Source organism: Procambarus clarkii, chromosome 61 (genome assembly GCF_040958095.1).
Source record: "Procambarus clarkii isolate CNS0578487 chromosome 61, FALCON_Pclarkii_2.0, whole genome shotgun sequence".
NCBI lineage: Eukaryota > Metazoa > Arthropoda > Malacostraca > Decapoda > Cambaridae > Procambarus > Procambarus clarkii.
Window position 1 is genome coordinate 12,956,475 of NC_091210.1, and position 27,671 is coordinate 12,984,145.

A 27,671-nucleotide genomic window follows, 5' to 3' on the forward strand; every position below is an offset into this window, starting at 1 on the left:
CCGCCAGGCCGGGATTCCTGGAATTCTATATTCATCAAGCCCCCCAAAAAAAACATCGCAGAACTACGCATCGCCAAGGAAGATAGCCTAGGCCAGGGAAGATAGCCTAGGCCAGGGAAGATAACCTAGGCCAGGGAAGACAGCCTAGGCCCAGGGAAGATAACCTAGGCCAGAGAAGATAGCCTAGACAATCCCTATTTTGGAAGATAGGCAAAACTCTGATATAATAAATACACATTTTGCAAAAGCTTTCGACTGAGGCCAGATTCACGAAGTAGTTACGCAAACACTTACGAACCTGAGGCCAGATTCACGAAGCAGTTACGCAAACACTTACGAACCTGAGGCCAGATTCACGAAGCAGTTACGCAAGCACCTACGAACCTGGGGCCAGATTCACGAAGCAGTTACGCAAGCACTTACGAACCTGGGGCGAGATTCACGAAGCAGTTACGCAAGCACTTACGAACGTGTACATCTTTCCTCAATCTTTGACGGCTTTGGTTACATTTATTAAAGTTTACAAGCATGAAAACTTGCCAATCAACTGTTGTTATTGTTATAAACAGCCTCCTGGTGCTTCCGAGCTCATTAACTGTTTAATGATTGTAAACAAAGCCGCCAAAGATTGAGAAAAGATGGACAGGTTTGTAAGTGCTTGCGTAACTGCTTCGTGAATCTGGCCCAAAGACACACAAACCATATCTTTTGCAGATGGTACTGAGATTTTTATGCGGGTTATCTTGAGATGATTTCGGGGCTTAGGGTCCACGCGGCCCGGTCCTCGACCAGGCCTCCACCCCCAGGAAGCAGCCCGTGACAGCTGTCTAACTCCCAGGTACCTATTTACTGCTAGGTAACAGCAAATACCTTCAGCCAGGAGACCATATTTAAGATGCAGTCTATCAAGTCAAACCATTCCAGAGACCAGCACATGCCCCGCTCCTGTGCCAGGTAAGTACACTACGGGCTCACCATAGCCCGTGCTACTTGCCCCGCTCCTGTGCCAGGTAAGTACACTACGGGCTCACCATAGCCTGTGCTACTTGCCCCGCTCCTGTGCCAGGTAAGTACACTACGGGCTCACCATAGTCCGTGCTACTTGCCCCGCTCCTGTGCCAGGTAAGTACACTACGGGCTCACCATAGTCCGTGCTACTTGCCCCGCTCCTGTGCCAGGTAAGTACACTACGGGCTCACCATAGTCCGTGCTACTTGCCCCGCTCCTGTGCCAGGTAAGTACACTACGGGCTCACCATAGCCCGTGCTACTTGCCCCGCTCCTGTGCCAGGTAAGTACACTACGGGCTCACCATAGCCCGTGCTACTTGCCCCGCTCCTGTGCCAGGTAAGTACACTACGGGCTCACCATAGTCCGTGCTACTTGCCCCGCTCCTGTGCCAGGTAAGTACACTACGGGCTCACCATAGTCCGTGCTACTTGCCCCGCTCCTGTGCCAGGTAAGTACACTACGGGCTCACCATAGTCCGTGCTACTTGCCCCGCTCCTGTGCCAGGTAAGTACACTACGGGCTCACCATAGCCCGTGCTACTTGCCCCGCTCCTGTGCCAGGTAAGTACACTGTAACACCCAGGACCTCCCCCCCCCCTTAGAGTTCACACCCAGGGAAGCCTTCTCCAAGAGGTCAGCCCAGATGACCTCCGGTTTATCTTGTATATTAAAAAAATTCCTGGGTTAGTCTTAGTCAGCATAGTTTCAAGTATGTAATATTTCATGCAAGGAAATTAAACTCCAGATTCTTATGTGTAAACATCCCTGGATCTCCCCCTTTTGGCCAGGTCAGAGGTCAGTCACACACGTAATTAATAACTCCTCTCTTGAAGAGTGTATGGTGAATGTCAAACAAGCTTTTTGAAATATTTCTTGAGTGTTTGTACACTTTTGGTGGGTAGCAACAGCAGATCTCCCCCTCCCCCCTGTGGGGGTTGTAATACTACGGGCTCACCATAGTCCGTGCTACTTGCCCCGCTCCTGTGCCAGGTAAGTACACTACGGGCTCACCATAGTCCGTGCTACTTGCCCCGCTCCTGTGCCAGGTAAGTACACTACGGGCTCACCATAGTCCGTGCTACTTGCCCCGCTCCTGTGCCAGGTAAGTACACTACGGGCTCACCATAGCCCGTGCTACTTGCCCCGCTCCTGTGCCAGGTAAGTACACTACGGGCTCACCATAGTCCGTGCTACTTGCCCCACTCCTGTGCCAGGTAAGTACACTACGGGCTCACCATAGCCCGTGCTACTTGCCCCGCTCCTGTGCCAGGTAAGTACACTACGGGCTCACCATAGCCCGTGCTACTTGCCCCGCTCCTGTGCCAGGTAAGTACACTACGGGCTCACCATAGTCCGTGCTACTTGCCCCGCTCCTGTGCCAGGTAAGTACACTACGGGCTCACCATAGCCCGTGCTACTTGCCCCGCTCCTGTGCCAGGTAAGTCCACTACGGGCTCACCATAGTCCGTGCTGCTTGGAACTTGTTCAGAGTAGCAATAATACTGACAAACTTCTCATCAACCAGGCTGTGATTCCTGTGCCAGATCAACCCAGGAGCCTTGTTCGGAGACCGGACCGAGGGGAAACTGATCCTCGAAATTATTGCTAGGTAACCTCAAGGTAGGGACCACCACAGGGAAAGTGAGAAGCCTACCCTTCCCCCCCTTCTTGAAAGCTGAGGGGAGAGCCGCCCCCCCCCCCAAAAAAAACTCAGGTAGCCAGGGGGGGACATTTACCACCCAACCCCCCCCTTACCCCAGGGTAGAGGGGAAACTCTACCACATTTTCCCTTATAAATCGATGAGGGAGGAACCCCCAAGTTCCTTACGAAATTTACGAACACTGTTCGTAATTTTTTACGAACACCTTGAACCCCTCTGGTGGTGTAGGCGCGTACCCCCCCCCCCCCCGGGGTGGGCAGTGGGGGGGGGGCGGGGTAGGCTGTCATGATGGCTACGCTTGATGAGTTTGATGACCCCTCCCCCCCCCCCCCCCCATCATCACCCATCCACGACCCCCGGCCGCAGTTCGTCTCCTGACCCCTCTCAACCCCGCCATACTGCTGCTGCTGCTGTTCCTGCTGCTGCTGCTGTTCCTGCTTCTGCTGCTGGCGTTACAAGTAGCCACAACACTAGAAGCACCACCACCACAATCACTACCTCTACCACAATCACCACTACCACCATCACCATTACTTCCACCACCACCACTACCAGAGTGAGACCATGTACTCAGATTGAAGAAACAAGCAATATCTCTCTCATCGAAAATGATGATGAAATGTGCGAGAAACTCGATAAAATGTCCCACGCGGTCTTTACCATAGAGCCAGCATGGAGACCAAGGTTGCAAGATGAATGGCTGGAGGAAACACTGGATGACATCACTATAGCTTGCAGTCACTATAAAACACTTGATAAAATTCCTGGAGGATCTAGATATGACAAAATCAATGGTGCCCGACCTAATTTTACCACGGAGGCTCCGGAAATAATTTGTTAAATGTTATCAAATTGGGTTTAATAAAATGCTTGAAACAGGAAATCTCCCGCAAGTTTGGATTGAGGCTAATGTATTCCCAATCTTCAAAACAAGGGGATAATGGCACTAATCTACAGACCAGTGTCATTGCCGCCCGTCCTCTTTAACAAAGGCCAAAGTCCATTCCATTCAGCAGCCGACCCCAAAGAAGCATTCAAAAATTTTAACTATTTTTTTGTTAATTTTGCCCCGAGGGGCGAGTTTATTGGGCAGCGCCACTCATCCTGTGAGTGGACACACCGCCATAGTGACAGTATTGGGCAGCGTCACTCATCCTGTGAGTGAACACACCGCCATAGTGACATAATTGGGCAGCGCCACTCATCCTGTGAGTGGACACACCGCCATAGTGACAGTATGGGGCAGCGTCACTCATCCTGTGAGTGGACACACCACCATAGTGACAGTATTGGGCAGCGCCACTCATCCTGTGAGTGGACACACCGCCATAGTGACAGTATGGGGCAGCGTCACTCATCCTATGAGTGGACACACCACCATAGTGACAGTATTGGGCAGCGCCACTCATCCTGTGAGTGGACACACCGCCATAGTGACATTATTGGGCAGTGTCACTCATCCTGTGAGTGGACACACCACCATAGTGACAGTATTGGGCAGCGCCACTCATCCTGTGAGTGGACACACCGCCATAGTGACAGTATTGGGCAGCGCCACTCATCCTGTGAGTGGACACACCGCCATAGTGACAGTATTGGGCAGCGTCACTCATCCTGTGAGTGGACACACCGCTATAGTGACAGTATTGGGCAGCGTCACTCATCCTGTGAGTGGACACACCACCATAGTGACAGTATTGGGCAGCGCCACTCATCCTGTGAGTGGACACACCGCCATAGTGACAGTATTGGGCAGCCCCACTCATCCTGTGAGTGGACACACCGCCATAGTGACAGTATTGGGCAGCGTCACTCATCCTGTGAGTGGACACACCACCATAGCAGCATGTACAACACTCCCCAATAGGAAGAAAACCCGTTGGGTTGTTCATCCTGTCACTTGTACCCAGACACAGCTGGGATTTACGTGGGTCGTTCAAAGTAGGAATTCACGAAGCAGTTACGCAAGCACTTACGAACCTGGGGCGAGATTCACGAAGCAGTTACGCAAGCACTTACGAACCTGGGGCGAGATTCACGAAGCAGTTACGCAAGCACTTACGAACCTGGGGCGAGATTCACGAAGCAGTTACGCAAGCACTTACGAACCTGGGGCGAGATTCATGAAGCAGTTACGCAAGCACTTACGAACGTGTACATCTTTCCTCAATCTTTGACGGTTTTGGTTACATTTATTAAACAGTTTACAAGCATGAAAACTTGCCAATCAACTGTTGTTATTGTTATAAACAGCCTCCTGGTGCTTCGGAGCTCATTAATTGTTTAATAATTGTAAACAAAGCCGCCAAAGATTGAGAAAAGATGTACAGGTTCGTAAGTGCTTGCGTAACTCTTCGTGAACCTGCGGGCCGCTCCAAGCAACAGTCTGGTGGACCAAACTCTCACAAGTCAAGCCTGGCCTTGGGCCGGGCTTGGGCAGTAAAAGGTGAAAATTATAGGTTATCTCACTATTACATGACCCAACCACTTGGGCTGGACGGTAGAGCGACGGTCTCGCTTCATGCAGGTCGGGGTTCAATCCCCGACCGTCTACAAGTGGTTGGGCACCATTCCTTCCCCCCGTCCCATCCCAAATCCTTATCCAGACCCGTTCCAAGTGCTATATAGTAGTAATATTACGACTTGGCGCTTCCTCCTCATAGTTCCCTTCACTAATACAGGGTCTGCCATACCCTGTAATACCCCTGGGCACGCCTGAGGCACCACCATGCCCTCCTGAAGCCAATCACTGCTAAGTTCTCCCTAAGTTAAGCCTTAAGTTCTACCCCTCATAGTGCTTATTCACTAAGTTAAGCCGTAAGTTCTACCTCCGCACAGCAGCTCGGCCTCCTAAGGTTTCCTAGCGTCAAGAAAATGGTCAGTTTAAAGTAGTCTCTCCTAACCTGCCAGAGGTCGTAAAACAGAAAACGGGACAGTGAGTCACTTTCGTCAGCCGCTTCCATTTTCTAGTATGACAGTTTTTGGGCTTATGTAACGTATACGTGCGAAATGCGACGTTCTTTGTAGGAGGACAGGCTGTAGGAGGACAGGCTGTAGGAGGACAGGTTGTAGGAGGACAGGTTGTAGGAGGACAGGTTGTAGGAGGACAGGTTGTAGGAGGACAGGCTGTAGGAGGACAGGTTGTAGGAGGACAGGTTGTAGGAGGACAGGTTGTAGGAGGACAGGCTGTAGCCGTCAATAGGAGGCTAGGAGGCCCCTAGGACATCTTGGAGATGCTAGGAGGCTCCTAGGACATCTTGGAGAGGCTAGGAGGCCCCTAGGACATCTTGGAGAGGCTAGGAGGCCCCTAGGACATCTTGGAGAGGCTAGGAGGCCCCCTAGGACATCTTGGAGAGGCTAGGAGGCCCCTAGGACATCTTGGAGACGCTAGCAGGGCCCCCTAGGACATCTTGGAAGGGCTAGCAGGCCCTCTAGGACATCTTTGAGAGGCTAGGAGGCCCCTAGGACATCTTGGAAGGGCTAGCAGGCCCTCTAGGACATCTTGGAGAGGCTAGGAGGCCCCTAGGACATCTTGGAAGGGCTAGCAGGCCCTCTAGGACATCTTGGAGAGGCTAGGAGGCCCCTAGGACATCTTAGAAGGGCTAGCAGGCCCTCTAGGACATCTTGGAGAGGCTAGGAGGCCCCTAGGACATCTTGGAAGGGCTAGCAGGCCCTCTAGGACATCTTTGAGAGGCTAGGAGGCCCCTAGGACATCTTGGAAGGGCTAGCAGGCCCTCTAGGACATCTTTGAGAGGCTAGGAGGCCCCTAGGACATCTTGGAAGGGCTAGCAAGCCCTCTAGGACATCTTGGAGAGGCTAGCAGGCCCCCTAGGACATCTTGGAAGGGCTAGCAGGCCCTCTAGGACATCTTTGAGAGGCTAGGAGGCCCCTAGGACATCTTGGAAGGGCTAGCAGGCCCTCTAGGACATCTTGGAGAGGCTAGGAGGCCCCTAAGACATCTTTGAGAGGCTAACGACACAGTTTACAGTGGTCCACTGACCCAACACCGTAACTGCTGGCATTTTAGAAAGGTGGGGAGGATATATACGCAGGCTGCCTGTCCCCGACAACGGGAATAAATCATTATGAACCCCCCCCCCCCCACTCCCTCTCTCGTGGTGGGTAATAAGGTTTAAACACTCAGTTGCTTGATATTGATACAAGTGACTTTATCAGATGGATTGCATTGTTGAACAGTGACTTCATAGCAATGGAAATTCCTCAGTGACTTCAGCAGCAGCAGTGCCAGGAGCAGCAGGACCAGCAGTGCCAGCAGCAGCAGCAGGAACAGCAGTGCCAGAAGCAGCAGGAACAGCAGGCCTAGTAGTGCCAGGAGCAGCAGGAACAGCAGGCCCAGCAGTGCCAGGAGCAGCATTGCCAGAAGTAGCAGTGCCAGGAGCAGCAGCAGGAGCAGCAGTGCCAGCAGGAGCAGCAGGAGGAGGGCGAGAGGGCGCCGTCCACCTTTATGTGAGAGAGAAGTCTCTCCCCTCGTCACTCTCCCTCGCTGGCACTCCTCCTCGCCCTCTCCCCTTCTACACTTTTATGTTATCTGCAGGGGAGAGCAGTGCCACCTGGCACCACCTGGCACTCCCTGGCACCACCTGGCACCACCACCTGACACACCCTGGCACCTCCACCTGAGTAATTCCGGACCCCTAGGATTACGATTCCAGACCGCTGTCCACTCAGCCATTAGGACCCCCTTGTGTGTGAGTGTGTTAATCATATTACTGTAAACTACTCCAACTAAATCACTCTTGTATTCATCAACACGGCGATAAGATCCCATTCACAACAATAATGAATTCATTCTCCGATTCATTTAATCATGTACTCACAAGATTTGTATGTCGTGAACACTTCCCCTCTTACGGCTGCCACACGGATTTACCTGAAAAGACGAGAGAAAATCTAGATTAAGAATTTAGTTTACACAAAAATAAATCTACCAGTGAAAACCTTCGCTTTAAATGAATTAATAATAAATAATATTTAACATATAACAAGGTAATTTAGACACGTGGCTCCACACATGTTATACAAGTTATTTTTACATTTATATAGGCAGTCTTGGGTATACCTGGAACGTACCTGAAGACGGTTTCAAGAGTTCTACTCCCCGAGCCCCGCCTGGGGCCAGGCTCAACTCATCAAATACAGTGATGAACTCGATGATACGTAATACATTATGAAATACAGCTGTATCGAGCAGTGAGATACATAACTGCTGTGTGTGTGTGTACTCACCTAGTTGTGCTTGCGGGGGTTGAGCTCTGGCTCTTTGGTCCCGCCTCTCAACTGTCAATCAACAGGTGTACAGGTTCCTGAGCCTACTGGGCTCTATCATATCTACACTTGAAACTGTGTATGGAGTCAGCCTCCACCACATTACTGCCTAATGCTTCCTTGTGTGTGTGTGTGTGTAGATATATGAATAGCGAACTGGAAGTAGTGGAACAATAATTAACAATTTATCAACATTAAACATAACAAATCACTATTTAAAGTTGGCATCATTATAAGATAAAGACAATTTTCAAAGATAGAGTAAGTATATCATAATATAATTGGGGGGCCTGACGGCTGAGTGGACTGCACTCGGGATTCGTACTCTGAAGTTCCGGATTCGATCCCCGGTGGAGGCGGAAACAAATAGGCACAGTTTCTTTCACTCTGATGCCTCTGTTCACCAAGCAGTAAATAGGTACATGGGAGTTTAGACAGCTACGGGCTGCTTCCTTATGGGGGGGGGGATGTAAGGAGGAGACCTGGTCGAGGACCGGGCCGCGGGGACGCAAAGCCCCGAAATCATCTCAAGATAACCTCAACAAGATAATGGAAATTCCTTAATAATTCTAAATAGTCTTGTGAGTACCCAGCGCATAGATTCGAATCCGGATGACAGCTCCTGCTGCTGTGGCGGGACCCCAGCTTACCTTACCTTGAGGTGCTTCCGGGGCTTAGCGTCCCTGCGGCCCGGTCCTCGACCAGGCCTCCTGGTTGCCGGACTGATCAACCAGGCTGTTGGAGCTTGCTACAAGCATTCCTCCAGCTTGAAGTGGCTCTCTCTGCCTCTGTTTCCTCTCCTGCAGGCACTCCCTTACCCAGATCAGCGTCTTCCCTGCTAGTGTCTCCATCCTGCCTCTCGCTAGGAACAATGTCAAATGCTTTATGACAGTCGAGGAAGATGCAGTCGACCCGGTGTGTTCCAGCTCTATATTAGTTATCTAGATTGTATAACCCGTGAGTCGTTTCACCCCCCCCCCCCTCGCTGTTTACATGTATTACCCCTCTTGTAGGTGATTACTGGTGGTGGTAGAGGGTGGTGATGGTGGTAGCTAGCAGTGTCAGAGTCGTGGTGGTGGGGGGGGGGGGGGAGGAGATAGTGTGAGAGGGCGCGTGTCCCTAGAGGGTAAAGGAGGATGGTGGCGAGTTCCGCCGCAGCCTACACCAAGATGCACCACCACTACCAGCACCACCACTACCAGCATCACCACTACCACCAGCACACAAGCCAGGGAGAACCAAGCATTCCCTCACCAACAAGGTCATTCTCCTCTTACCCTAACTACCACAGTCACCAGAACGACTCGCGACCACAGGACCAGCACGACCACCACTACACCACGACCACCCTACACCACGGCCACCTTACACCACGACCACCCTACAGCACGACCACAGGACCAGCACGACCACCACTACACCACGACCACCCTACACCACGGCCACCTTACACCACGACCACCCTACAGCACGACCACAGGACCAGCACGACCACCACTACACCACGACCACCCTCCGTTCCCACATCATCAATATACCCCTAAGTTAACGGGGCAACAAATAAGCCCTGATCACCGTCCCTGATTTAAGGGGTTGCCGGGAATTAGGGACCAAAAGCCGCTTCCTTAAATGACCCCTAATCCCCGCCCCTGATTCAGAAGAGCAGCCAACCGCTCTTGCCCCTTTCCCTGAAGTCAGGTCCAACACCCTGACTTCAGGTCCAACACCCTGACTTCAGGTCCAACACAACTGACTTCAGGTCCAACACAACTGACTTCAGGTCCAACACCCTGACTTCTGGTCCAACAGATTAATTTCCATAGGAGTCGTCCGCGTCGACGACCCTTACAGATAGTCGTCGACCAAGAGACCTAACAGCCTCGTTATTGTCGCTTCAGGGTCGCCTGGTGTAGCCCTTGAGGGCCGGGTCTTGCCTAAGGGGAAGTCAATTAAGGGGCCGGAAGCTTAAAACCCGCTAAGGGTTCACCATTATCGATTTAGGGCCGTCATCTTAGAAGGTGCAGGAGAGGTATAGCCAGGGTCCGTCCCATCGATTCAGGTCCTTTCCTCCCCCCTTGACCGTGAGGGAGGGAGGCCCTTGGAGGGGGGGAGGGGCCCTTGGAGGGGGGGAGAGGCCCTTGGAGGGGGAGGGGGGAGTAGGGACTGCAGCACCTGCGGGCAGTATCAGGTGGTGGTGAGATATAAGTCATTAATCTCGAATGGCCAGCCTACATTAATACCCCCTCCAGGCCCCACACCCCCCCACACCTGCCTTACACCCCCCCACACCTGTCCTTCACACTACCAGCCTTCTAGATCAACTCCTAGAAGACTCGATTCGTAGTCCTGAGATTCCGGGTTCGAACCGGAACCCGAAATTATCTCTTCAAAGCAAAGACAAGGAAGTAGCAGACTCGTATACCATGCTTGACGGCTGAGTGGACAGCGCTTCGGATTCGTAGCCCTGAGGTCCCGGGTTCGATCCCTAGTGGAGGCGGAAACAAATGGGCAGTTTCTTTCGCCCTGATGGCCTCTGTTCACCTAACAGTAAATAGGTACCTGGGAGTTAGACAGCTGCTACGGGCTGCTTCCTGGGGGTAACAAAAAGTAGGCCTGGTCGAGGACCGGGCCGCGGGGACGCTAAGCCCCGAAATCATCATAGGGAATATTAGACAAGCTGCTGCTGCTCCCAGGCTCCACGGGACCACAAGGTGAGGTGGAACCCAAGAGCTGAAGCTCAACCTCCTGCATGCACATAACCTGCTTTTGAGTACAACTTACATGTACAATATTTTAACCCAACTCACCGACCGAGAAAATTCACGCTATGAATTTTTCCTGTCTTCCTAAATCAAGGAAAATCAATGGACTAACACAATGCCTGTCGCCCTGCTTGGTATATGGGTCTCACTGAACTCAAAGACAACCTTTCGCACCTGGTACTTTGTATGTCTTTGTCAGTATACCTGAATATATCGGGCAGACGCACCAGCATAATGAAACGTGGTTCAGCTCTGGCACAGATGTGTATGTGGAGCACAGAGTGTAGCACAGTGGTTGCCAGGATCAGGTGGAGGTGCCGTTACCTGTGGCAGGTGGCTACAGGTGCCAGGATTAGGTGGAGCTGTCGTTACCTGTGGCAGGTGCCTACAGGTGCCAGGATCAGGTGGAGGTGCCGTTACCTGTGGCAGGTGGCTATAGGTGCCAGGATTAGGTGGAGCTGTCGTTACCTGTGGCAGGTGCCAGGATCAGGTGAAGCTGTCGTTAAATATTGGCAGGTGGCTACAGGTGCCAGGATCAGGTGGAGCTGCTGTTACCTATGGCAGGTGGCTACAGGTGCCAGGATCAGGTGGAGCTGCTTCTAGGTTCCCTCACCTTAAATGTCCTCCTCCTAGTTAGGTTCCTTCCTGACCTTCCCCCAGTTGGGAAGGTCGCTGAGGCCACGTCGGTCCATCCTTTAACAACAGCTCCTGCAGGGAGGTGTGGTCGTGCCTGGGGGTCGTACCACCCCCAGGAGGTCGTACCACCACCAGGAGGTCGTACCACCACCAGGAGGTCGTAGAACTGGGCCCGGGCTGATGGAACCCCGAGGTACAGAAGATAAGGCTCACCATCTTCTAAGTGGAGCAAGGAATGCTCAATTCCGTGGCACTGTACCTGCTCTTCTGTACCTCAGCCTGCTCCACGTATAAGCAATATCACCTGAACAATTGTACACGTTTTCAAGAGACAAAGACAAATGCCTTGAGGAAGTGCCGGATTAGCCAGGCTGTAGTGGCTGGATCAGCCTGCGGGCGCCTTCAACAACAGCCTGACTGAGCAAGTTATCACCTATAACAAGCACTGATCAGACCGGGCTTGTTGAGAGTCGAACTCTGGCGGAAAGTTGCGGTCGAAGAAGAGGAAGGAAAAGCCAGCTTCACCACCAGCAGCAGCAGAGGAAGCCAGCTTCACCAGCAGCAGCAGAGGGGCCCAGCAGCAGGAGTGTTGCCTGGTGTAGTGGGGGCTGAGGGCCCCACAGCCCCAAGGGGCCCCCACCGGCGGCGTCCTTGTGTGTGCGTGGCGGCGTATGGACCCTCCGCCACCGCCTCCACTCTAAGACAAAATAATTTCGAGGTTGCCGGCTGGTGGAGGCGCCCGCCTAGCCAGCGCCCAGAGACCTCCCCAATTACTGCCGCTCCTCCAGCTGCTGCTGCTGCTCCTGCTGCTGCTGCTGGCGCTGTTCCTGCTGGCTCAGACGCTGTTGTTGCTGCTGCTGCTGCAGCTGGTGCGGCTCTACTTCTTGCTACGCCTGCTGCCGGCGACGCTCCACCTGCTGCTGCCGGCGACGCTCCACCTGCTGCTGCCGGCGACGCTCCACCTGCTGCTGCCGGCGACGCTACACCTGCTGCTGCCGGCGACGCTCCACCTGCTGCTGCCGGCGACGCTCCCCCTGCTGCTGCCGGCGACGCTCCACCCGCTGCTGCCGGCGACGCTCCACCCGCTGCTGCCGGCGACGCTCCCCCTGCTGCTGCCGGCGACGCTCCACCTGCTGCTGCCGGCGACGCTCCACCTGCTGCTGCCGGCGACGCTACACCTGCTGCTGCCGGCGACGCTACACCTGCTGCTGCCGGCGACGCTCCACCTGCTGCTGCCGGCGACGCTCCACCTGCTGCTGCCGGCGACGCTCCCCCTGCTGCTGCCGGCGACGCTCCACCTGCTGCTGCCGGCGACGCTCCACCTGCTGCTGCCGGCGACGCTACACCTGCTGCTGCCGGCGACGCTCCACCTGCTGCTGCCGGCGACGCTCCACCTGCTGCTGCCGGCGACGCTCCACCTGCTGCTGCCGGCGACGCTCCACCTGCTGCTGCCGGCGACGCTCCACCTGCTGCTGCCGGCGACGCTCCACCTGCTGCTGCCGGCGACGCTCCACCTGCTGCTGCCGGCGACGCTCCACCTGCTGCTGCCGGCGACGCTCCACCTGCTGCTGCCGGCGACGCTCCACCTGCTGCTGCCGGCGACGCTCCACCTGCTGCTGCCGGCGACGCTCCCCCTGCTGCTGCCGGCGACGCTCCCCCTGCTGCTGCCGGCGACGCTCCCCCTGCTGCTGCCGGCGACGCTCCACCTGCTGATGCCGGCGACGCTCCACCTGCTGATGCCGGCGACGCTCCACCTGCTGATGCCGGCGACGCTCCACCTGCTGCTGCCGGCGACGCTCCACCTGCTGCTGCCGGCGACGCTCCACCTGCTGCTGCCGGCGACGCTCCACCTGCTGCTGCCGGCGACGCTCCACCTGCTGCTGCCGGCGACGCTCCACCTGCTGCTGCCGGCGACGCTCCACCTGCTGCTGCCGGCGACGCTCCACCTGCTGCTGCCGGCGACGCTCCACCTGCTGCTGCCGGCGACGCTCCACCTGCTGCTGCCGGCGACGCTCCACCTGCTGCTGCCGGCGACGCTCCACCTGCTGCTGCCGGCGACGCTCCCCCTGCTGCTGCCATCGACGCTCCACCTGCTGCTGCCGGCGACGCTCCACCTGCTGCTGCCGGCGACGCTCCACCTGCTGCTGCCGGCGACGCTCCACCTGCTGCTGCCGGCGACGCTCCACCTGCTGCTGCCGGCGACGCTCCACCTGCTGCTGCCGGCGACGCTACACCTGCTGCTGCCGGCGACGCTACACCTGCTGCTGCCGGCGACGCTACACCTGCTGCTGCCGGCGACGCTACACCTGCTGCTGCCGGCGACGCTACACCTGCTGCTGCCGGCGACGCTCCACCTGCTGCTGCCGGCGACGCTACACCTGCTGCTGCCGGCGACGCTCCACCTGCTGCTGCCGGCGACGCTAATATAATGTAAATTGATAAAAACAAAGCAGATGGCTGAGGTGTAACCGTCGGCCAATTAGCTACCGACGGCAGAGTTAAACAGGTTAAGGAGGTGGTTGTGACCCGTGAGCTGAGGGTCATCTTGAGGTGATTTCGGGGCTTTAGTGTCCCCGCGGCCCGGTCCTCGACCAGGCCTCCACCCCCAGGAAGCAGCCCGTGACAGCTGACTAACACCCAGGTACCTATTTTACTGCTAGGTAACAGGGGCATAGGGTGAAAGAAACTCTGCCCATTGTTTCTCGCCGGCGCCTGGGATCGAACCCAGGACAACAGGATGACAAGTCCAGCGTGCTGTCCGCTCGGCCGACCGGCTCTTGCTACTTGGAACTTTTTGTTCCAGGTAGCGAATCTTAAACAACAACAACAACATGCTAAACACGAGAGGTCAGGTTAGCAACACTATGGAGCCTGACGGTTGAGTGGACAACGCTCGGGATTCGTAGTCCTGAGGTTCCGGGTTCGATCCCCGGTGGAGGCGGGAACAAATTGGCAGAGCTCCTTGCATCCTGATACTCCTGTTCACCTAGCAGTTAATAGGTACCTGGGAGATAGACAGCTGCTACGGGCTGCTTTCTAGGGGTGTAAGAAAAAGGAGGCCTGGTCGAGGACCGGGCCGCGGGGACCTGGCCCTCCAGTATTTTCCATGTGTATATTATTTGGTATGTCTCTCGTCTCCTTTCTAGTGAGTACATTTGGAGAGCTTTGAGACGATCCCAATAATTTAGGTGCTTTTTCTCGTCTATGCGTGCCCAATATGTTCTCTGTATTCCCTTTATTTCAACAATCTCTCCTGCTTGGGTTGGTCCGCTGTGACAGATCAACACATGAAACTCGCGCCTCCAGTATAGAGTTGAAGAGCTCTCAAGACTTTGAAAGTTGACAAGAAACTCTACAGATGGCAACAGTGTTTGGAAGAATAGGGGGCCTTTTGAGGGCGTTAAGTCACACCTCGGGTTCGATTCCTGGTCGAAGCAGAAACAAATAGGCAGAGTTCCTTCCACCCTGATGCTCCTGTTCACCTAGCAGTAAATAGGTACCTGGGAGTTAGACAGCTGCTACGGGCTGCTTCCTGGGGATGTGTGTGTGTGTGTGACATATAAAAAAGAGGAAACATAGATTACATCTTGTGAGACGAAGGCCTTCACCACCATCTTGGTCACCAAGGACCTGTGGAAGCCCAGGTGATCCTGTCCCTCTTCGTCTTGACCTGGGGTCAGATTCATGAAGCAGTTACGCGAGCACTTACGAACCTGGGGCCAGATTTACGAAGCAGTTACGCGAGCACTTACGAACCTGGGGCCAAATTAACGAAGCCGTTACACAAGCACTAACGAACCTGGGTCCAGATTTACGAAGCAGTTACGCAAGCACTTACGAACCTGGGGGCCAGATTCACGAAGCAGTTACGCAAGCACTTACGAACCTGGGGCCAGATTTACGAAGCAGTTACGCGAGCACTTACGAACCTGGGGCCAAATTAACGAAGCCGTTACACAAGCACTAACGAACCTGGGTCCAGATTCACGAACAGTTACGCAAGCATTTACGAACCTGGGGGCCAGATTCACGAAGCAGTTACGCAAGCACTTACGAACCTGGGGCCAGATTCACGAAGCGGTCATCCCTCCCCCCCCCCCCCCCCCCGCCTAGTCTCGTCCTACAGTGACCTTCAAATATAATCTTGTCAAACGACTTTAAATAATCTCTATTGTGCTCGCAAATTCTCGCGGTTGTATTTGGCACCTGTTGCGTGCGTGCGTGCGTGTGTGTGTGTGTGTGTGTGTGTGTGTGTGTGTGTGTGTGTGTGTGTGTGTGTGTGTGTGTGTGTGTGTGTGTGTATTCACCTACTTGTGCTTACGGGGGTTGAGTTCTGCTCTTTCGGCCCGCCTCTCAACTGTCAATTAACTGTTACTAACTACAATTAGTGGGTGGCGGGGTGATGACCGTCGGGGGAGGGGTGATGACCGTCGGGGGAGGGGTGATGACCGTCGGGGGAGGGGTGATGACCGTCGGGGGAGGGGTGATGACCGTCGGGGAGGGGTGATGACCGTCGGGGGAGGGGTGATGACCGTCGGGGGAGGGGTGATAACCGTCGGGGGGGAGGTGATGACCGTCGGGGGGGGGGTGATGACCGTCGGGGGGGGGGGGGGGTGATGACCGTCGGGGGGGGGGGGGGGTGATGACCGTCGGGGGGGGGGTGATGACCGTCGGGGGAGGGGTAATAACCGTCGGGGGGAGGTGATGACCGTCGGGGGGGGGGGGGGTGATGACCGTCGGGGGGGGGTGATGACCGTCGGGGGGGGGGGGTGATGACCGTCGGGGGAGGGATGATGACCGTCGGGGGGGGTGATGTCCGTCGGGGGGGGTGGTGATGACCGTCGGGGGGGGATGATGACCGTCGGGGGGGTGATGTCCGTCGGGGGGGGGGGTGGTGATGACCGTCGGGGGGAGGGGTGATGACCGTCGGGGGGGGATGATGACCGTCGGGGGGGGTGGTGATGTCCGTCGGGGGGAGGGGTGATGACCGTCGGGGGGGGGGGGGTGATGACCGTCGGGGGGGGGTGATGACCGTCGGGGGGGGTGATGACCGTCGGGGGGGGGTGATGACCGTCGGGGGGGGTGATGACCGTCGGGGGGGGGGTGATGACCGTCGGGGGGGGTGATGACCGTCGGGGGGGGGTGATGACCGTCGGGGGGGGGGTGATGACCGTCGGGGGGGGTGATGACCGTCGGGAGAGGGGTGATGACCGTCGGGGGGGGTGATGACCGTCGGGAGAGGGGTGATGACCGTCGGGGGGGTGATGACCGTCGGGAGAGGGGTGATGACCGTCGGGGGAGGGGTGATGACCGTCGGGGGGGTGATGACCGTCGGGGGGGGGGGTGATGACCGTCGGGGGGGGTAATGACCGTCGGGGGGGGGTGATGACCGTCGGGGGGGGGTGATGACCGTCGGGGGGGGGGGGCGACGGTCAGCGGTCGGTAACAGCGGCGACAGCGACCATCGATCCCGGCGGTGCAGCCTCCTGCTCCCGACCTTCTCTACCTGCCGCCGGCCCCGCTTACGCCGCCGCTGTCGGGGAAGGGGGGGTGCAGGGGGGGTGCAAGGGGGGTGCAGGGGGGGTGCAGGGGGGGCAGGAGGGGGGCGGCCACGTGCCTCCGTAACAAGGTGCCTCCCTCCCTCCCGTACCTAATGAGGGCCGCCAGGTGCGCAATAAGAGAAGTGGTCTAGTGCGCACCACCTTGTCTTTCTACCTGGGGTAGCTTCCGGGGATCAACAGCCCAGCGGCCCGGTCCTCGACCAGGCCTCCTGGTTGCTGCACTGGTCAATCAGGCTGTTGGACGAGGCTGCTCACAGTCTGATGTAAGAGTCATAATCTGGTTGGTCAGGTATCCTTTGGAGGTGTTTGTCAAGTTCTCTCTTGAACACTGTGAGGGGTCGGCCAGTTATGTCCCTTATGTGAAGTGGAAGCGTGTTGAACAGTCTCGGGCCTCTGATGTTGATAGTTCTCTCTTGAACACTGTGAGGGGTCGGCCAGTTATGTCCCTTATGTGTAGTGGAAGCGTGTTGAACAGTCTCGGGCCTCTGATGTTGATAGTTCTCTCTTGAACACTGTGAGGGGTCGGCCAGTTATGTCCCTTATGTGTAGTGGAAGCGTGTTGAACAGTCTCGGGCCTCTGATGTTGATAGTTCTCTCTTGAACACTGTGAGGGGTCGGCCAGTTATGTCCCTTATGTGTAGTGGAAGCGTGTTGAACAGTCTCGGGCCTCTGATGTTGATAGTTCTCTCTTGAACACTGTGAGGGGTCGGCCAGTTATGTCCCTTATGTGTAGTGGAAGCGTGTTGAACAGTCTCGGGCCTCTGATGTTGATAGTTCTCTCTTGAACACTGTGAGGGGTCGGCCAGTTATGTTCCTTATGTGTAGTGGAAGCGTGTTGAACAGTCTCGGACCTCTGATGTTGATAGTTCTCTCTCAGAGTACCTGTTGCACCTCTGCTCTTCAACGGGGGTATTCTGCACATCCTGCCATGCCTCCTGGTCTCCTCCTTCCCCCTCTAATATCTTCCACGTGTAAATTATTATGTATCTCTCCCGCCTGCGCTCAAGAGAATACAGATTTAGAACTTTTAATCGGTCCCAATAATCAAGATGACTTATAGAGTGGATTCTAGTGGTAAATGATCTCTGCACGCTCTCCAGGTCAGCAATTGCTCCGGCTGTGAATGGGGCTGTTAGTGTGCAACAATATTCCACCCTAGAGAGCACTAGCGTCTTATAAAGTATCATCATTGGGGTGCCATCCCTTAATTGCAAGGTCCTCGTTATGCAACCTGTCATTTTTCTTACAGTTGTGACGGCTACTTTATGGTGTTCTGTAAAGGTATGATCTTCTGACATGATTACTCCTAGATCCTTTACATTGCTTTAGCTCTCTATAGTGAGACTTGATTCAGTTTTATATGTGGTTTCCTGATCTGGGGGGGGGGGTTAAGGCCAGGTGTGCCCTGGGAGGGAAGGTAATTCCAGGTGTGCCTGGAGGGAGAATAATCCCAGGTGTGCCCTGGGAGGAGGGTAATCCCAGGTGTGCCTGGAGGGAGAATAATCCCAGGTGTGCCCTGGGGGGAGGGTAATCCCAGGTGTTCCCTGGGGGGAAGGTAATTCCAGGTGTGCCTGGAGGGAGAATAATCCCAGGTGTGCCCTGGGGGGAGGGTAATCCCAGGTGTGCCCTGGGGGGAGGGTAATCCCAGGTGTGCCCTGGGGGGAGGGTAATCCCAGGTGTGCCCTGGGGTAGGGGATCAGGCCAGGTGCAGACTTCGGGGGACAGGTGTCTATTAGGGTGAAAGTCAGGTACGTTCCAGGGTGGAGAAGGAGCAGAGGGAGATGGGGGAAGGGGCCATATGGTCCTCCTGAGACGATATGGCAAGGTATTTCCCCCATGGGAAAGTGTTGTCGTTGGCTCCAAAGGATACCTGATTAACCAGACTGTGATTCATACGTCAGGCTAGGAGCAGCCGCGTCCAACAGCCTCGTTGACTCCAGCAACGAGGAGGCCTGGTCGAGGACCGGGCCGCGGGGACGCTAAGCCCCGAAACCATCTCAAGATAACCTCAAGATAAACATTTTGAGAGCTTTGAGACGGTGGCAATAATTTAGATGTTTTACCGTGTCTATGCGTGCCCAATATGTTCTCTGTATTCCCTCTAATTCAGAGATCTCTCTTGAAGGTGGAAGTGAGTACTGAGCAGTACTCAAGACGGGACAGTACCAGTGATTTGTTAATTAGGATAATATGAATAAATCCTTGGATTTTATTAAGTTTCTCATAATCCATGCTATCTTTTAGGTCGTCTGATATCATTCCCTGATATATTACACGATTTTTGTCTTTTAATATTAGATCTAATTGTGACTTTTCATCAATATTATGCTGTGTTAAAAGCCTTATTTTTCAATATCTGGTTAGTTGCAAATTGTCAATTTTGAAAATTCTGTTGAACACTAGAAAAATCTATTGATATCTGTTCATAGTTTTTCTGTGTCTTCTAATGCAGGAAAAGGGGGAGGGGAGGGGGGTGGGGGGGAGAGAGGGTGTGGGGGAGAAAGAGGGGGGCGGTGGGGGAGAAAGAGGGGGGGCGGTGGGGGAGGAGAGAGGGGGTGGGGGGGGAGAGGGAGAGAGAGACAGGGTGGGGGGGGGATAAGAGAGCTGGGGGTTGGTGCGGGGGGCGCCTCCCCCCTCCCCAGGCAACAGGTGTCACGCCCCCCCCCTTCACTCTTCACCACAATTCATACACTCCCTGCTGATGACGTCACTGTTTGTTGATACTGCTATGCAGGCGCCCCCCCCCTCCCCCCGGCCACGACTTGCAGACCAGACTGACGTAATATTGTCCGACGTCACCACTCAACAGACCAGACTGTGACGTCACCACTCAACAGACCAGACTGTGACGTCACCACTCAACAGACCAGACTGTGACGTCACCACTCAACAGACCAGACTGTGACGTAACATTGTCTGACGCCGATTTTTAATGAAATGGTTAATAAGAGATTTGAAGCTCACGTACCCTTAGGTACGCACCTGGCATCTGGGCACGGCGGGATTTCGAGGGCACCAGTACTATCTCCTGTACGACAGTTTGGGCTGGTGACACAGGTAAACACTATCTGCTGTACGACAGTTTGGGCTGGTGACACAGGTAAACACTACCTGCTGTACGACAGTTTGGGCTGGTGACACAGGTAAACACTACCTGCTGTACGACAGTTTGGGCTGCTGACACAGGTAAACACTACCTTCTGTACGACAGTTTGGGCTGGTGACACAGGTAAACACTACCTGCAGTACGACAGTTTGGGCTGCCCACACTGGTAAACACTACCTGCTGTACGACAGTTTGGGCTGCTGACACAGGTAAACACTACCTGCAGTACGACAGTTTGGGCTGCCCTCACTGGTAAACACTACCTGCTGTACGACAGTTTGGGCTGCTGACACAGGTAAACACTACCTGCTGTACGACAGTTTGGGCTGGTGACACAGGTAAACACTACCTGCTGTACGACAGTTTGGGCTGCCCACACTGGTAAACACTACCTGCTGTACGACAGTTTGGGCTGCTGACACAGGTAAACACTACCTGCAGTACGACAGTTTGGGCTGCCCTCACTGGTAAACACTACCTGCTGTACGACAGTTTGGGCTGCTGACACAGGTAAACACTACCTGCTGTACGACAGTTTGGGCTGGTGACACAGGTAAACACTACCTGCAGTACGACAGTTTGGGCTGCCCACACTGTCAACAGCGCCTGGACACAATACCTCACAAAACAACTTGAGAACATCCACTATATTAAAGAATACATGATTAATACACGAGTATTAATCATGTTTACTCAACACATGTAATCACGTGTTGAGTATTCCAGAGAGAGACAGCACGATTATTATTAACTTAGGCAGCAGTATTTTCTGCATAACTGAGGGTGCAACCAGTGCTCTCTCACCTCCATACCACACCGCAATACCTGGAACATACCTGGAGAGGGTTTCGGGGGTTCTACTAGTCAGGAGGAAACAACTTACCCAAACTACCACCACAGTACATTGCTATAAGAAGTAACTATCATGGTTAATATGCGACTTGCTAAGCATCTCAGTAATTACTTCCTATCGCAGTATGTCTAGTGCTTAATCTCGGGTTGTGAACCTTTGTTGGGTGGTGGTGTTGAGGTGTGGTGTAGTGGTGGGGTGTAGTGGTGGTGTTGACGTGTAGTGGTGGGGTGTGGTGTAGTGGTGGGGTGTAGTGGTGTGGTGTTGAGGTGGGGTGTAGAGGTGGGGTGTAGTGGTGGGGTGTGGTGTAGTGGTGGGGTGAAGTGGTGGGGTGTGGTGTAGTGGTGGGGTGTAGTGGTGTGGTGTTGAGGTGGGGTGTAGAGGTGGGGTGTAGTGGTGGGGTGTGGTGTAGTGGTGGGGTGAAGTGGTGGGGTGTAGTGGTGGGGTGTAGTGGTGGTGTGGTGCTGGGGTGTAGTGGTGGTGTTGAGGTGTGGTGTAGTGGTGGGGTGTAGTGGTGTGGTGTAGTGGTGGTGTGGTGCTGGGGTGTAGTGGTGGTGTTGAGGTGTGATGTAGTGGTGTGGTGTAGTGGTGGGGTGTAGTGGTGGTGTGGTGTAGTGGTGGTGTTGACGTGTAGTGGTGTGGTGTAGTGGTGGGGTGTAGTGGTGGTGTGGTGTAGTGGTGTGGTGTGGTGTAGTGGTGGGGTGTAGTGATGGTGTGGTGTAGTGGTGTGGTGTAGTGGTAGTGGTGCTGGAGTGTAGTGGCGGGGTGTAGTGGTGGTGGTAGTGTAGTGTGTAAGGGTGTGTAGTGGTGGGGTGTAGTGGTGTGGTGTAGTGGTGTGGTGTAGTGGTGTGGTGTAGTGGTGGGGTGTAGTGGTGGTGTGGTGTAGTGGTGTGGTGTAGTGGTGGGGTGTAGTGGTGGTGTGGTGTAGTGGTGTGGTGTAGTGGTGGGGTGTAGTGGTGGTGTGGTGTAGTGGTGGGGTGTAGTGGTAGTGGTAGTGGTGCTGGGGTGTAGTGGTGGTGGTAGTGTAGTGTGTAAGGGTGTGTAGTGGTGACCTTACCTACATGTGACTAAGGAGAAATTATGTTGAGCTGAATAATCCAGTTCTTAACCTTACAATTTAACTATGCTAATGTTGTAACTCCTCGTCGAATCTGATCTTAAAGTTGTGGCTGGAGGTGGCTTCCACAACCTCCAGGTCATTCCACTTGATCACCCGTACAGGGTATCAGTTTTCCTTATATTTCTTGGTTTGATTTGCGTTTGCAGCTTCCACTTATGTCCTACTTCTGTCAAATTAAAGAGGCTGTCTATGTTCATCGCGTCAATTCCCCTCAGTATCTTTTATGTTGCGATCATGTCCCCCTGTTTTTCTTCTCTCCTGGACGGTTGTGATGTCTAACTCCTTTAACCTATCCTTGTAGTTCAGTCCTCTTAGCTCTGGTACTAATCTTGTTATATAAGGTGGGGATTCCAGGCAGGTGCTGCATATTGTACTGGCTTAACAAAGGCTGTGTATATTACCTCGAAAGATACCTGATTTTGGAATATAAATGACGTTCTAGGCAGCGTCCCAGATGCTGCTGATGCTACCGTCTTTGTGTGTGCTTCTGGCCATAGGGTTGGAATTTTATCCACATCCAAATCTTTTTCTCCGATTTCTGTATTCGCCTTCTTTATGGCGTAGATATCTTCAGGTCTCCTTTCTCCCTTCTCATCTGCATTACCTTGGCTCTTCTGGGGATTTACTTCTACTTATTTGTTCCCCTGCAGTTTCTCAAGGTCATCTTGCAGCTCTCTGTAGTCTTTGGTGTTTTCATATTCCTCTTAGAGGGTAGAAATAGCCTAAGCTACTTTGAGTTTTAGTTTACTTTGAGTTTTAGTTTACTTTGAGTTTAAGTTGAATCTTTGAGTTTAAGCTACATCCCTTTGAGATGTATTTCTTTCTTGTCTCAATAAACATACTTGAACACTCCCTCGGGCAGGTCGTTCACTTAAACTAGGAAGAACAGTGGTACCAAAACAGACCCTTGTGGGACCCCAACTTGTATCAGTCTTCCCAAGCAAAACCCTGTGTCTCAGTGACTGTTTTCTGTTCTTGGGGTAACTTAACCAGTTTAGTGGTCCCTCACAATTATCCCAATTTGTTGCTTGTACATCAGCCTTTAATGAGGAAGATTGAGTGCTGAATGCTTGTTAGAAAAGGAGGCAACCACCTTCACAGTCTTCTGTTACTTGTGTTTTTCTAAGCCAGTTTATCAGGCACGACTTAGCCCCATCTAAATCCATGCTGGCCTTTTGTTTCAAAGTTTATCCTCTTCAGGCGTTCATTTAGTCCCAATCTAATTATAAAGCCTAACTCATAAAACATATTATAAAACCTAATTATAAAACTCAACCTAATTACTTTTTCCAACACTTTACACGGAATACTTGAGTGTCACTGTAGCTTGTGTAGTTTACTGTTTCCTCTATATATACTTTTGTAAATATTGGGACAATGAATTTTTCTTCTTAGAATTCTGGGAGTTTAGCTAGCGGGTGACACAGCATCTTTGCACCTTCCTTCAGTAGCCATGGTGATGGGAGGCCGAGCGGACAGCACACTGGACTTGTGATCCTGTGGTCCCGGGGTCGATCCCGGGCGCCGGCGAGAAACAATGGGCAGAGTTTCTTTCACCCTATGCCCCCCTGTTACCTAGCAGTAAAATAGGTACCTGGGTGTTAGTCAGCTGTCACGGGCTGCTTCCTGGGGGTGGAGGCCTGGTCAAGGACCGGGCCGCGGGGACACTAAAGCCCCGAAATCATCTCAAGATATGGTGATATTAAATCTTGTGCTACTGATTTGTTGCATCTAATTCCTCTAGGTGTTTCTTAACCCCCTTCTGCAGTGTCGTGTGTCATCGAATGTTTTCTCTGGCTTTTCATCTCTTAAGTCTGGTCTCCATGTCGAGTTTTTTTTTGCAAAGACCAGAAATTTTTTGTAGTGTGAGATTTTTGTATAGAAATTATCTCTAGTCTCCTCAACCTGATCACTTGGTGTTATACTTGAGGTTATCTTGAGATGATTTCGGGGCTTTTTAGTGTCCCCGCGGCCCGGTCCTCGACCAGGCCTCCACCCCCAGGAAGCAGCCCATGACAGCTGACTAACTCCCAGGTACCTATTTACTGCTAGGTAACAGGGGCATTCAGGGTGAAAGAAACTTTGCCCATTTGTTTCTGCCTCGTGCGGGAATCGAACCCGCGCCACAGAATTACGAGTCCTGCGCGCTATCCACCAGGCTACGAGGCCCCCTCGTAGCCTGTTTGTGTTCATATATGACTATAGAACACCTTTGGGTCGTCCTTAGCTTTTCCAGCTATGTCGTTTTCACACTGCCTCTCTGCTTCTCTCTTGATTCTGATATATTTAATTTCTGGCTGCCTTTAGTGCATCTATTTCTTCCATTCCTAGTTCTCTGTACTTTTTCAACGCTTTATTCGGTCTGCTTCCCTGCATTCTCGCTGCCACCAGGGGATAACTCTGCTTTCCTGATTCTTGAGTTATCTTGAGATGATTTCGGGGCTTTAGTGTCCCCGTGGCCCGGTCCTTGACCAGGCCTCCACCCCCAGGAAGCAGCCCGTGACAGCTGACTAACACCCAGGTACCTATTTTACTGCTAGGTAACAGGGGCATAGGGTGAAAGAAACTCTGCCCATTGTTTCTCGCCGGCGCCTGGGATCGAACCCGGGACCACAGGATCAGAAGTCCAGCGTGCTGTCCGCTCGGCCGACCGACTCCCCAATTTGGTTTTTCTGTTTTGAAAACAGAGATAGGAGATAAAACAGAGATAGGAGATAAAACAGAGATAGGAGATGAAATTCTTGTAGACTTTCCTGTAGATCTTCCCTTAGACTTTACAGTAAACTAACGCAGACTTTCCAGTTGAGATTAACGTAGAGTTTTCCAGAAAGTTCAACGTACACTTTTCCAGAGAGTTTAACTGTACCCAAGTGGTCCTAGCGGTCCCCACAAACATTCCGGTAGAGTTTACAGGCTTGCCAAGTCCCCAGTAGAGTTTCCCTCTACCTTCACATACGTGTTTCACATCAGGTAATTGTTTACATCCACTAAATACTTACCAGAGTCCCCTAACAGCTGCAATTGCAGACTCAATGAGTCTCTGTTGCACACCCGGAGTCTTTCCTTACCCTTCTCTCCTGGTGGCCTTGCCTCGCCGTAGTGGTGTAACCTCATCAGTCTCAAGGTGTTTCTTGGTCTAACCAACTCAATGAGCTCTAATAGGCACTCACACACGATAATACAGTGGTCAGCAGGTCTTCTAACACGAGTCTAGTCAAGTTTTGCTCGAATTGGTTCTGAAACACATTTCAGGGCGAGTTTGTCCGGGGCGTCTAGCAGTTTTGCTCTCCATGTTTCATGACTCTCCGGGAGATCTGCTTTTCCTATTATCTTTATCTATGATAAATTGAAACAAGATTTTTCTATTGTTTTGCAGGCCTTATGTTGTTTGGTGGAGCAGTTACCACCGCCACCAGTGACCAACCACCGCCACCAGTGACCAACCACCGCCACATTACTTAAATTATCCGAAAATTGATCCACCGTCCGCGGCCCTCGCGCCGACGGTCCCTAACCCCCAGGTGGGCGTGGGCGGCGGTGGCGGGCGGCCAGGTGGTGGCAGAGGGGGAGGGCGGCGGTGGTGGGCGGCCAGGTGGTGGCAGAGGGGGAGGGCGGCGGTGGTGGGTGGCCAGGTGGTGGCAGAGGGGGAAGGCGGCGGTGGCGGGCGGCCAGGTGGTGGCAGAGGGGGAGGGCGGTGGTGGCGGACGGCCAGGTGGTGGCAGAGGGGGAGAGCGGCGGTGGCGGGCGGCCAGGTGGTGGCAGAGGGGGAGGGCGGCGGTGGCGGACGGAGACCTCCACCCCGAGGCCAGAGTAACACAGAGAGAGAGAGAGGGAAGGTAAAGGAAGGGAAGGGAAGGGAAGGAAGGAAGAGAAGGAAGGGGATCTAACGCGACGACAACATCTGACAAGAGACTCATTACCGCCCCTTGTCTTCAAGACCACGCCCACGCTGCCTGCACGCCCACGCTGCCTGCACGCCCACGCTGCCTGCACGCCCACGCTGCCTGCACGCCCACGCTGCCTGCACGCCCACGCTGCCTGCACGCCCACGCTGCCTGCCCGCTCACGCTGCCTGCCCGCTCACGCTGCCTGCACGCCCACGCTCCCTGCACGCCCACACTCCCTGCACGCCCACGCTGCCTGCCCGGTCACGCTGCCTGCACGCCCACGCTGCCTGCCCGCCCACGCTGCCTGCCCGCCCACGCTGCCTGCCCGCTCACGCTGCCTGCACGCCCACGCTGCCTGCACGCCCACGCTGCCTGCACGCCCACGATCGCAGCACCTCTGAGGGCGCCGAACGCCCACGATCCAGTAACAGATGCAATGCGTACATGGCCAGGGGTGGGGGAGGAGTGTGGGGAGGTGGGGGAGGAGAGTGGGGGTGGTGTGGGGGGTGGGTCTCACCAGCTGGGATACGACCGTGGAACACCACCACCTGCAGGGCAGCGCCTCTTTGCAGGTGGTGGTGGTTGCTTTGTTTACACCAGGCAAATGGGCAGTTTCTTTCACCCTGATGCACCTGTTCACCTAGTAAGTGGACCCCTTGGCCACTGATAGATAAGTGGACCTCCTTGGTCACTGCCAACAACAACCTTATTGATCATATTATCGCAAGAAGGGTGAGAAGAACTCTTGGAAGTGTTTACAGGTAAGTTACAGGTACGGCACCACGCCTTGCCTCCCCCAGCTGACCGTCTCTCTGATGGGTGTCGTCCTTCTTGGGTCGTCCTTGTGAGGAGTCGTCCCTCTCCTTGTGAGGAGTCGTCCCTCTCCTTGTGAGGAGTCGTCCCTCTCCTTGTGAGTGGTCGTCCCTCCCCTCCACGTGTTTAAAACATGTGAGCAGCGGCGGTGATCAGGACGAGGCACCATCACCAGGTGTAACTTTAAACGTTTTCATAATCCACCTACGACTGTCTGTAGGTCCAGTTCTGTAGAAGTTGTGCGACACATTACGGGCTATTCATGCCCGTGTATCATATAATTGTTATATAATATAGTATAATATATAATTTAAGCCATCCCGTGCCTACTCTGGGCTGGCTTTATCTTCTAGATGGATGTATCATCATCATAATGTTAGAAATTAGAATATTAACCTTGGTGATTACCCACTATGGATTTCATTAAATGGGGCTGTACTTCAAGCCTCGGGAGCTGTAGCTGGTGCTTGGCTGTACCCAACTGTAAACACTAGGCCCCTTCACAGCCTCAGTTCCCTGTAGCCGCTGTATCAGGGCAGGTTACCTACCGCTGTTCATCTACACCTGTAATAAGTATGTCAAGGTCTTCGTCTTGAATTAATCTCAAGTTGGCCCACAGGAAAGGTTTTTTAAATTTTGCCCCGAGGGGCGAGTTTATTGGGCAGCGCCACTCATCTTGTGAGTGGATACACCGCCATAGCAGAATGTACAACACTCCCCAATAGGAAGAAAACCCGCTGGGTTGTTCATCCTGTAGGACACAGGAAAGTTCTCACAGCTATCAGTAATATTGTGTGTTTGTCGTAGGTGACAAATCACCCAATCAGATTAATGGAGCTTGAATATAAATCACTCCAATGGATTACTGGATCTTCAATACAAGTTTATCCAGAGATACTTGAAGAGATTAGGGTGGAATAAGGAGATATTTCTAAGCCATTTACACCAATCTAAGCTTACCACCTTAAGCATACATAGGG

General features: G+C 53.7%; 2 protein-coding genes across 7 annotated transcripts in view; one reads left to right on the forward strand and one right to left on the reverse strand.

Moving 5' to 3' along the window:
* The window catches only part of LOC123774404 (mucin-2), a 163,116-nt gene that overhangs the window by 33,898 nt on the left and 101,547 nt on the right, over positions 1 to 27,671 (reverse strand). For 2 of the 6 annotated variants that reach the window (XM_045768660.2, XM_045768659.2), the window contains one exon: positions 7,509 to 7,561. The exons of the other annotated variants lie outside the window; for them this stretch is intronic. The gene's annotated coding sequence lies outside the window, so the exon portion shown is untranslated. The remainder of the gene's footprint in view (positions 1 to 7,508; positions 7,562 to 27,671) is intronic. 6 annotated transcript variants of the gene reach the window in all.
* Positions 896 to 27,612, forward strand: LOC138354120 (skin secretory protein xP2-like). Its single transcript, XM_069307986.1, has 4 exons — positions 896 to 954; positions 11,808 to 12,520; positions 25,929 to 26,353; positions 27,499 to 27,612. Exons 1-4 carry the CDS (start codon positions 896 to 898, stop codon positions 27,610 to 27,612), a joined length of 1,311 nt encoding a protein of 436 aa, XP_069164087.1.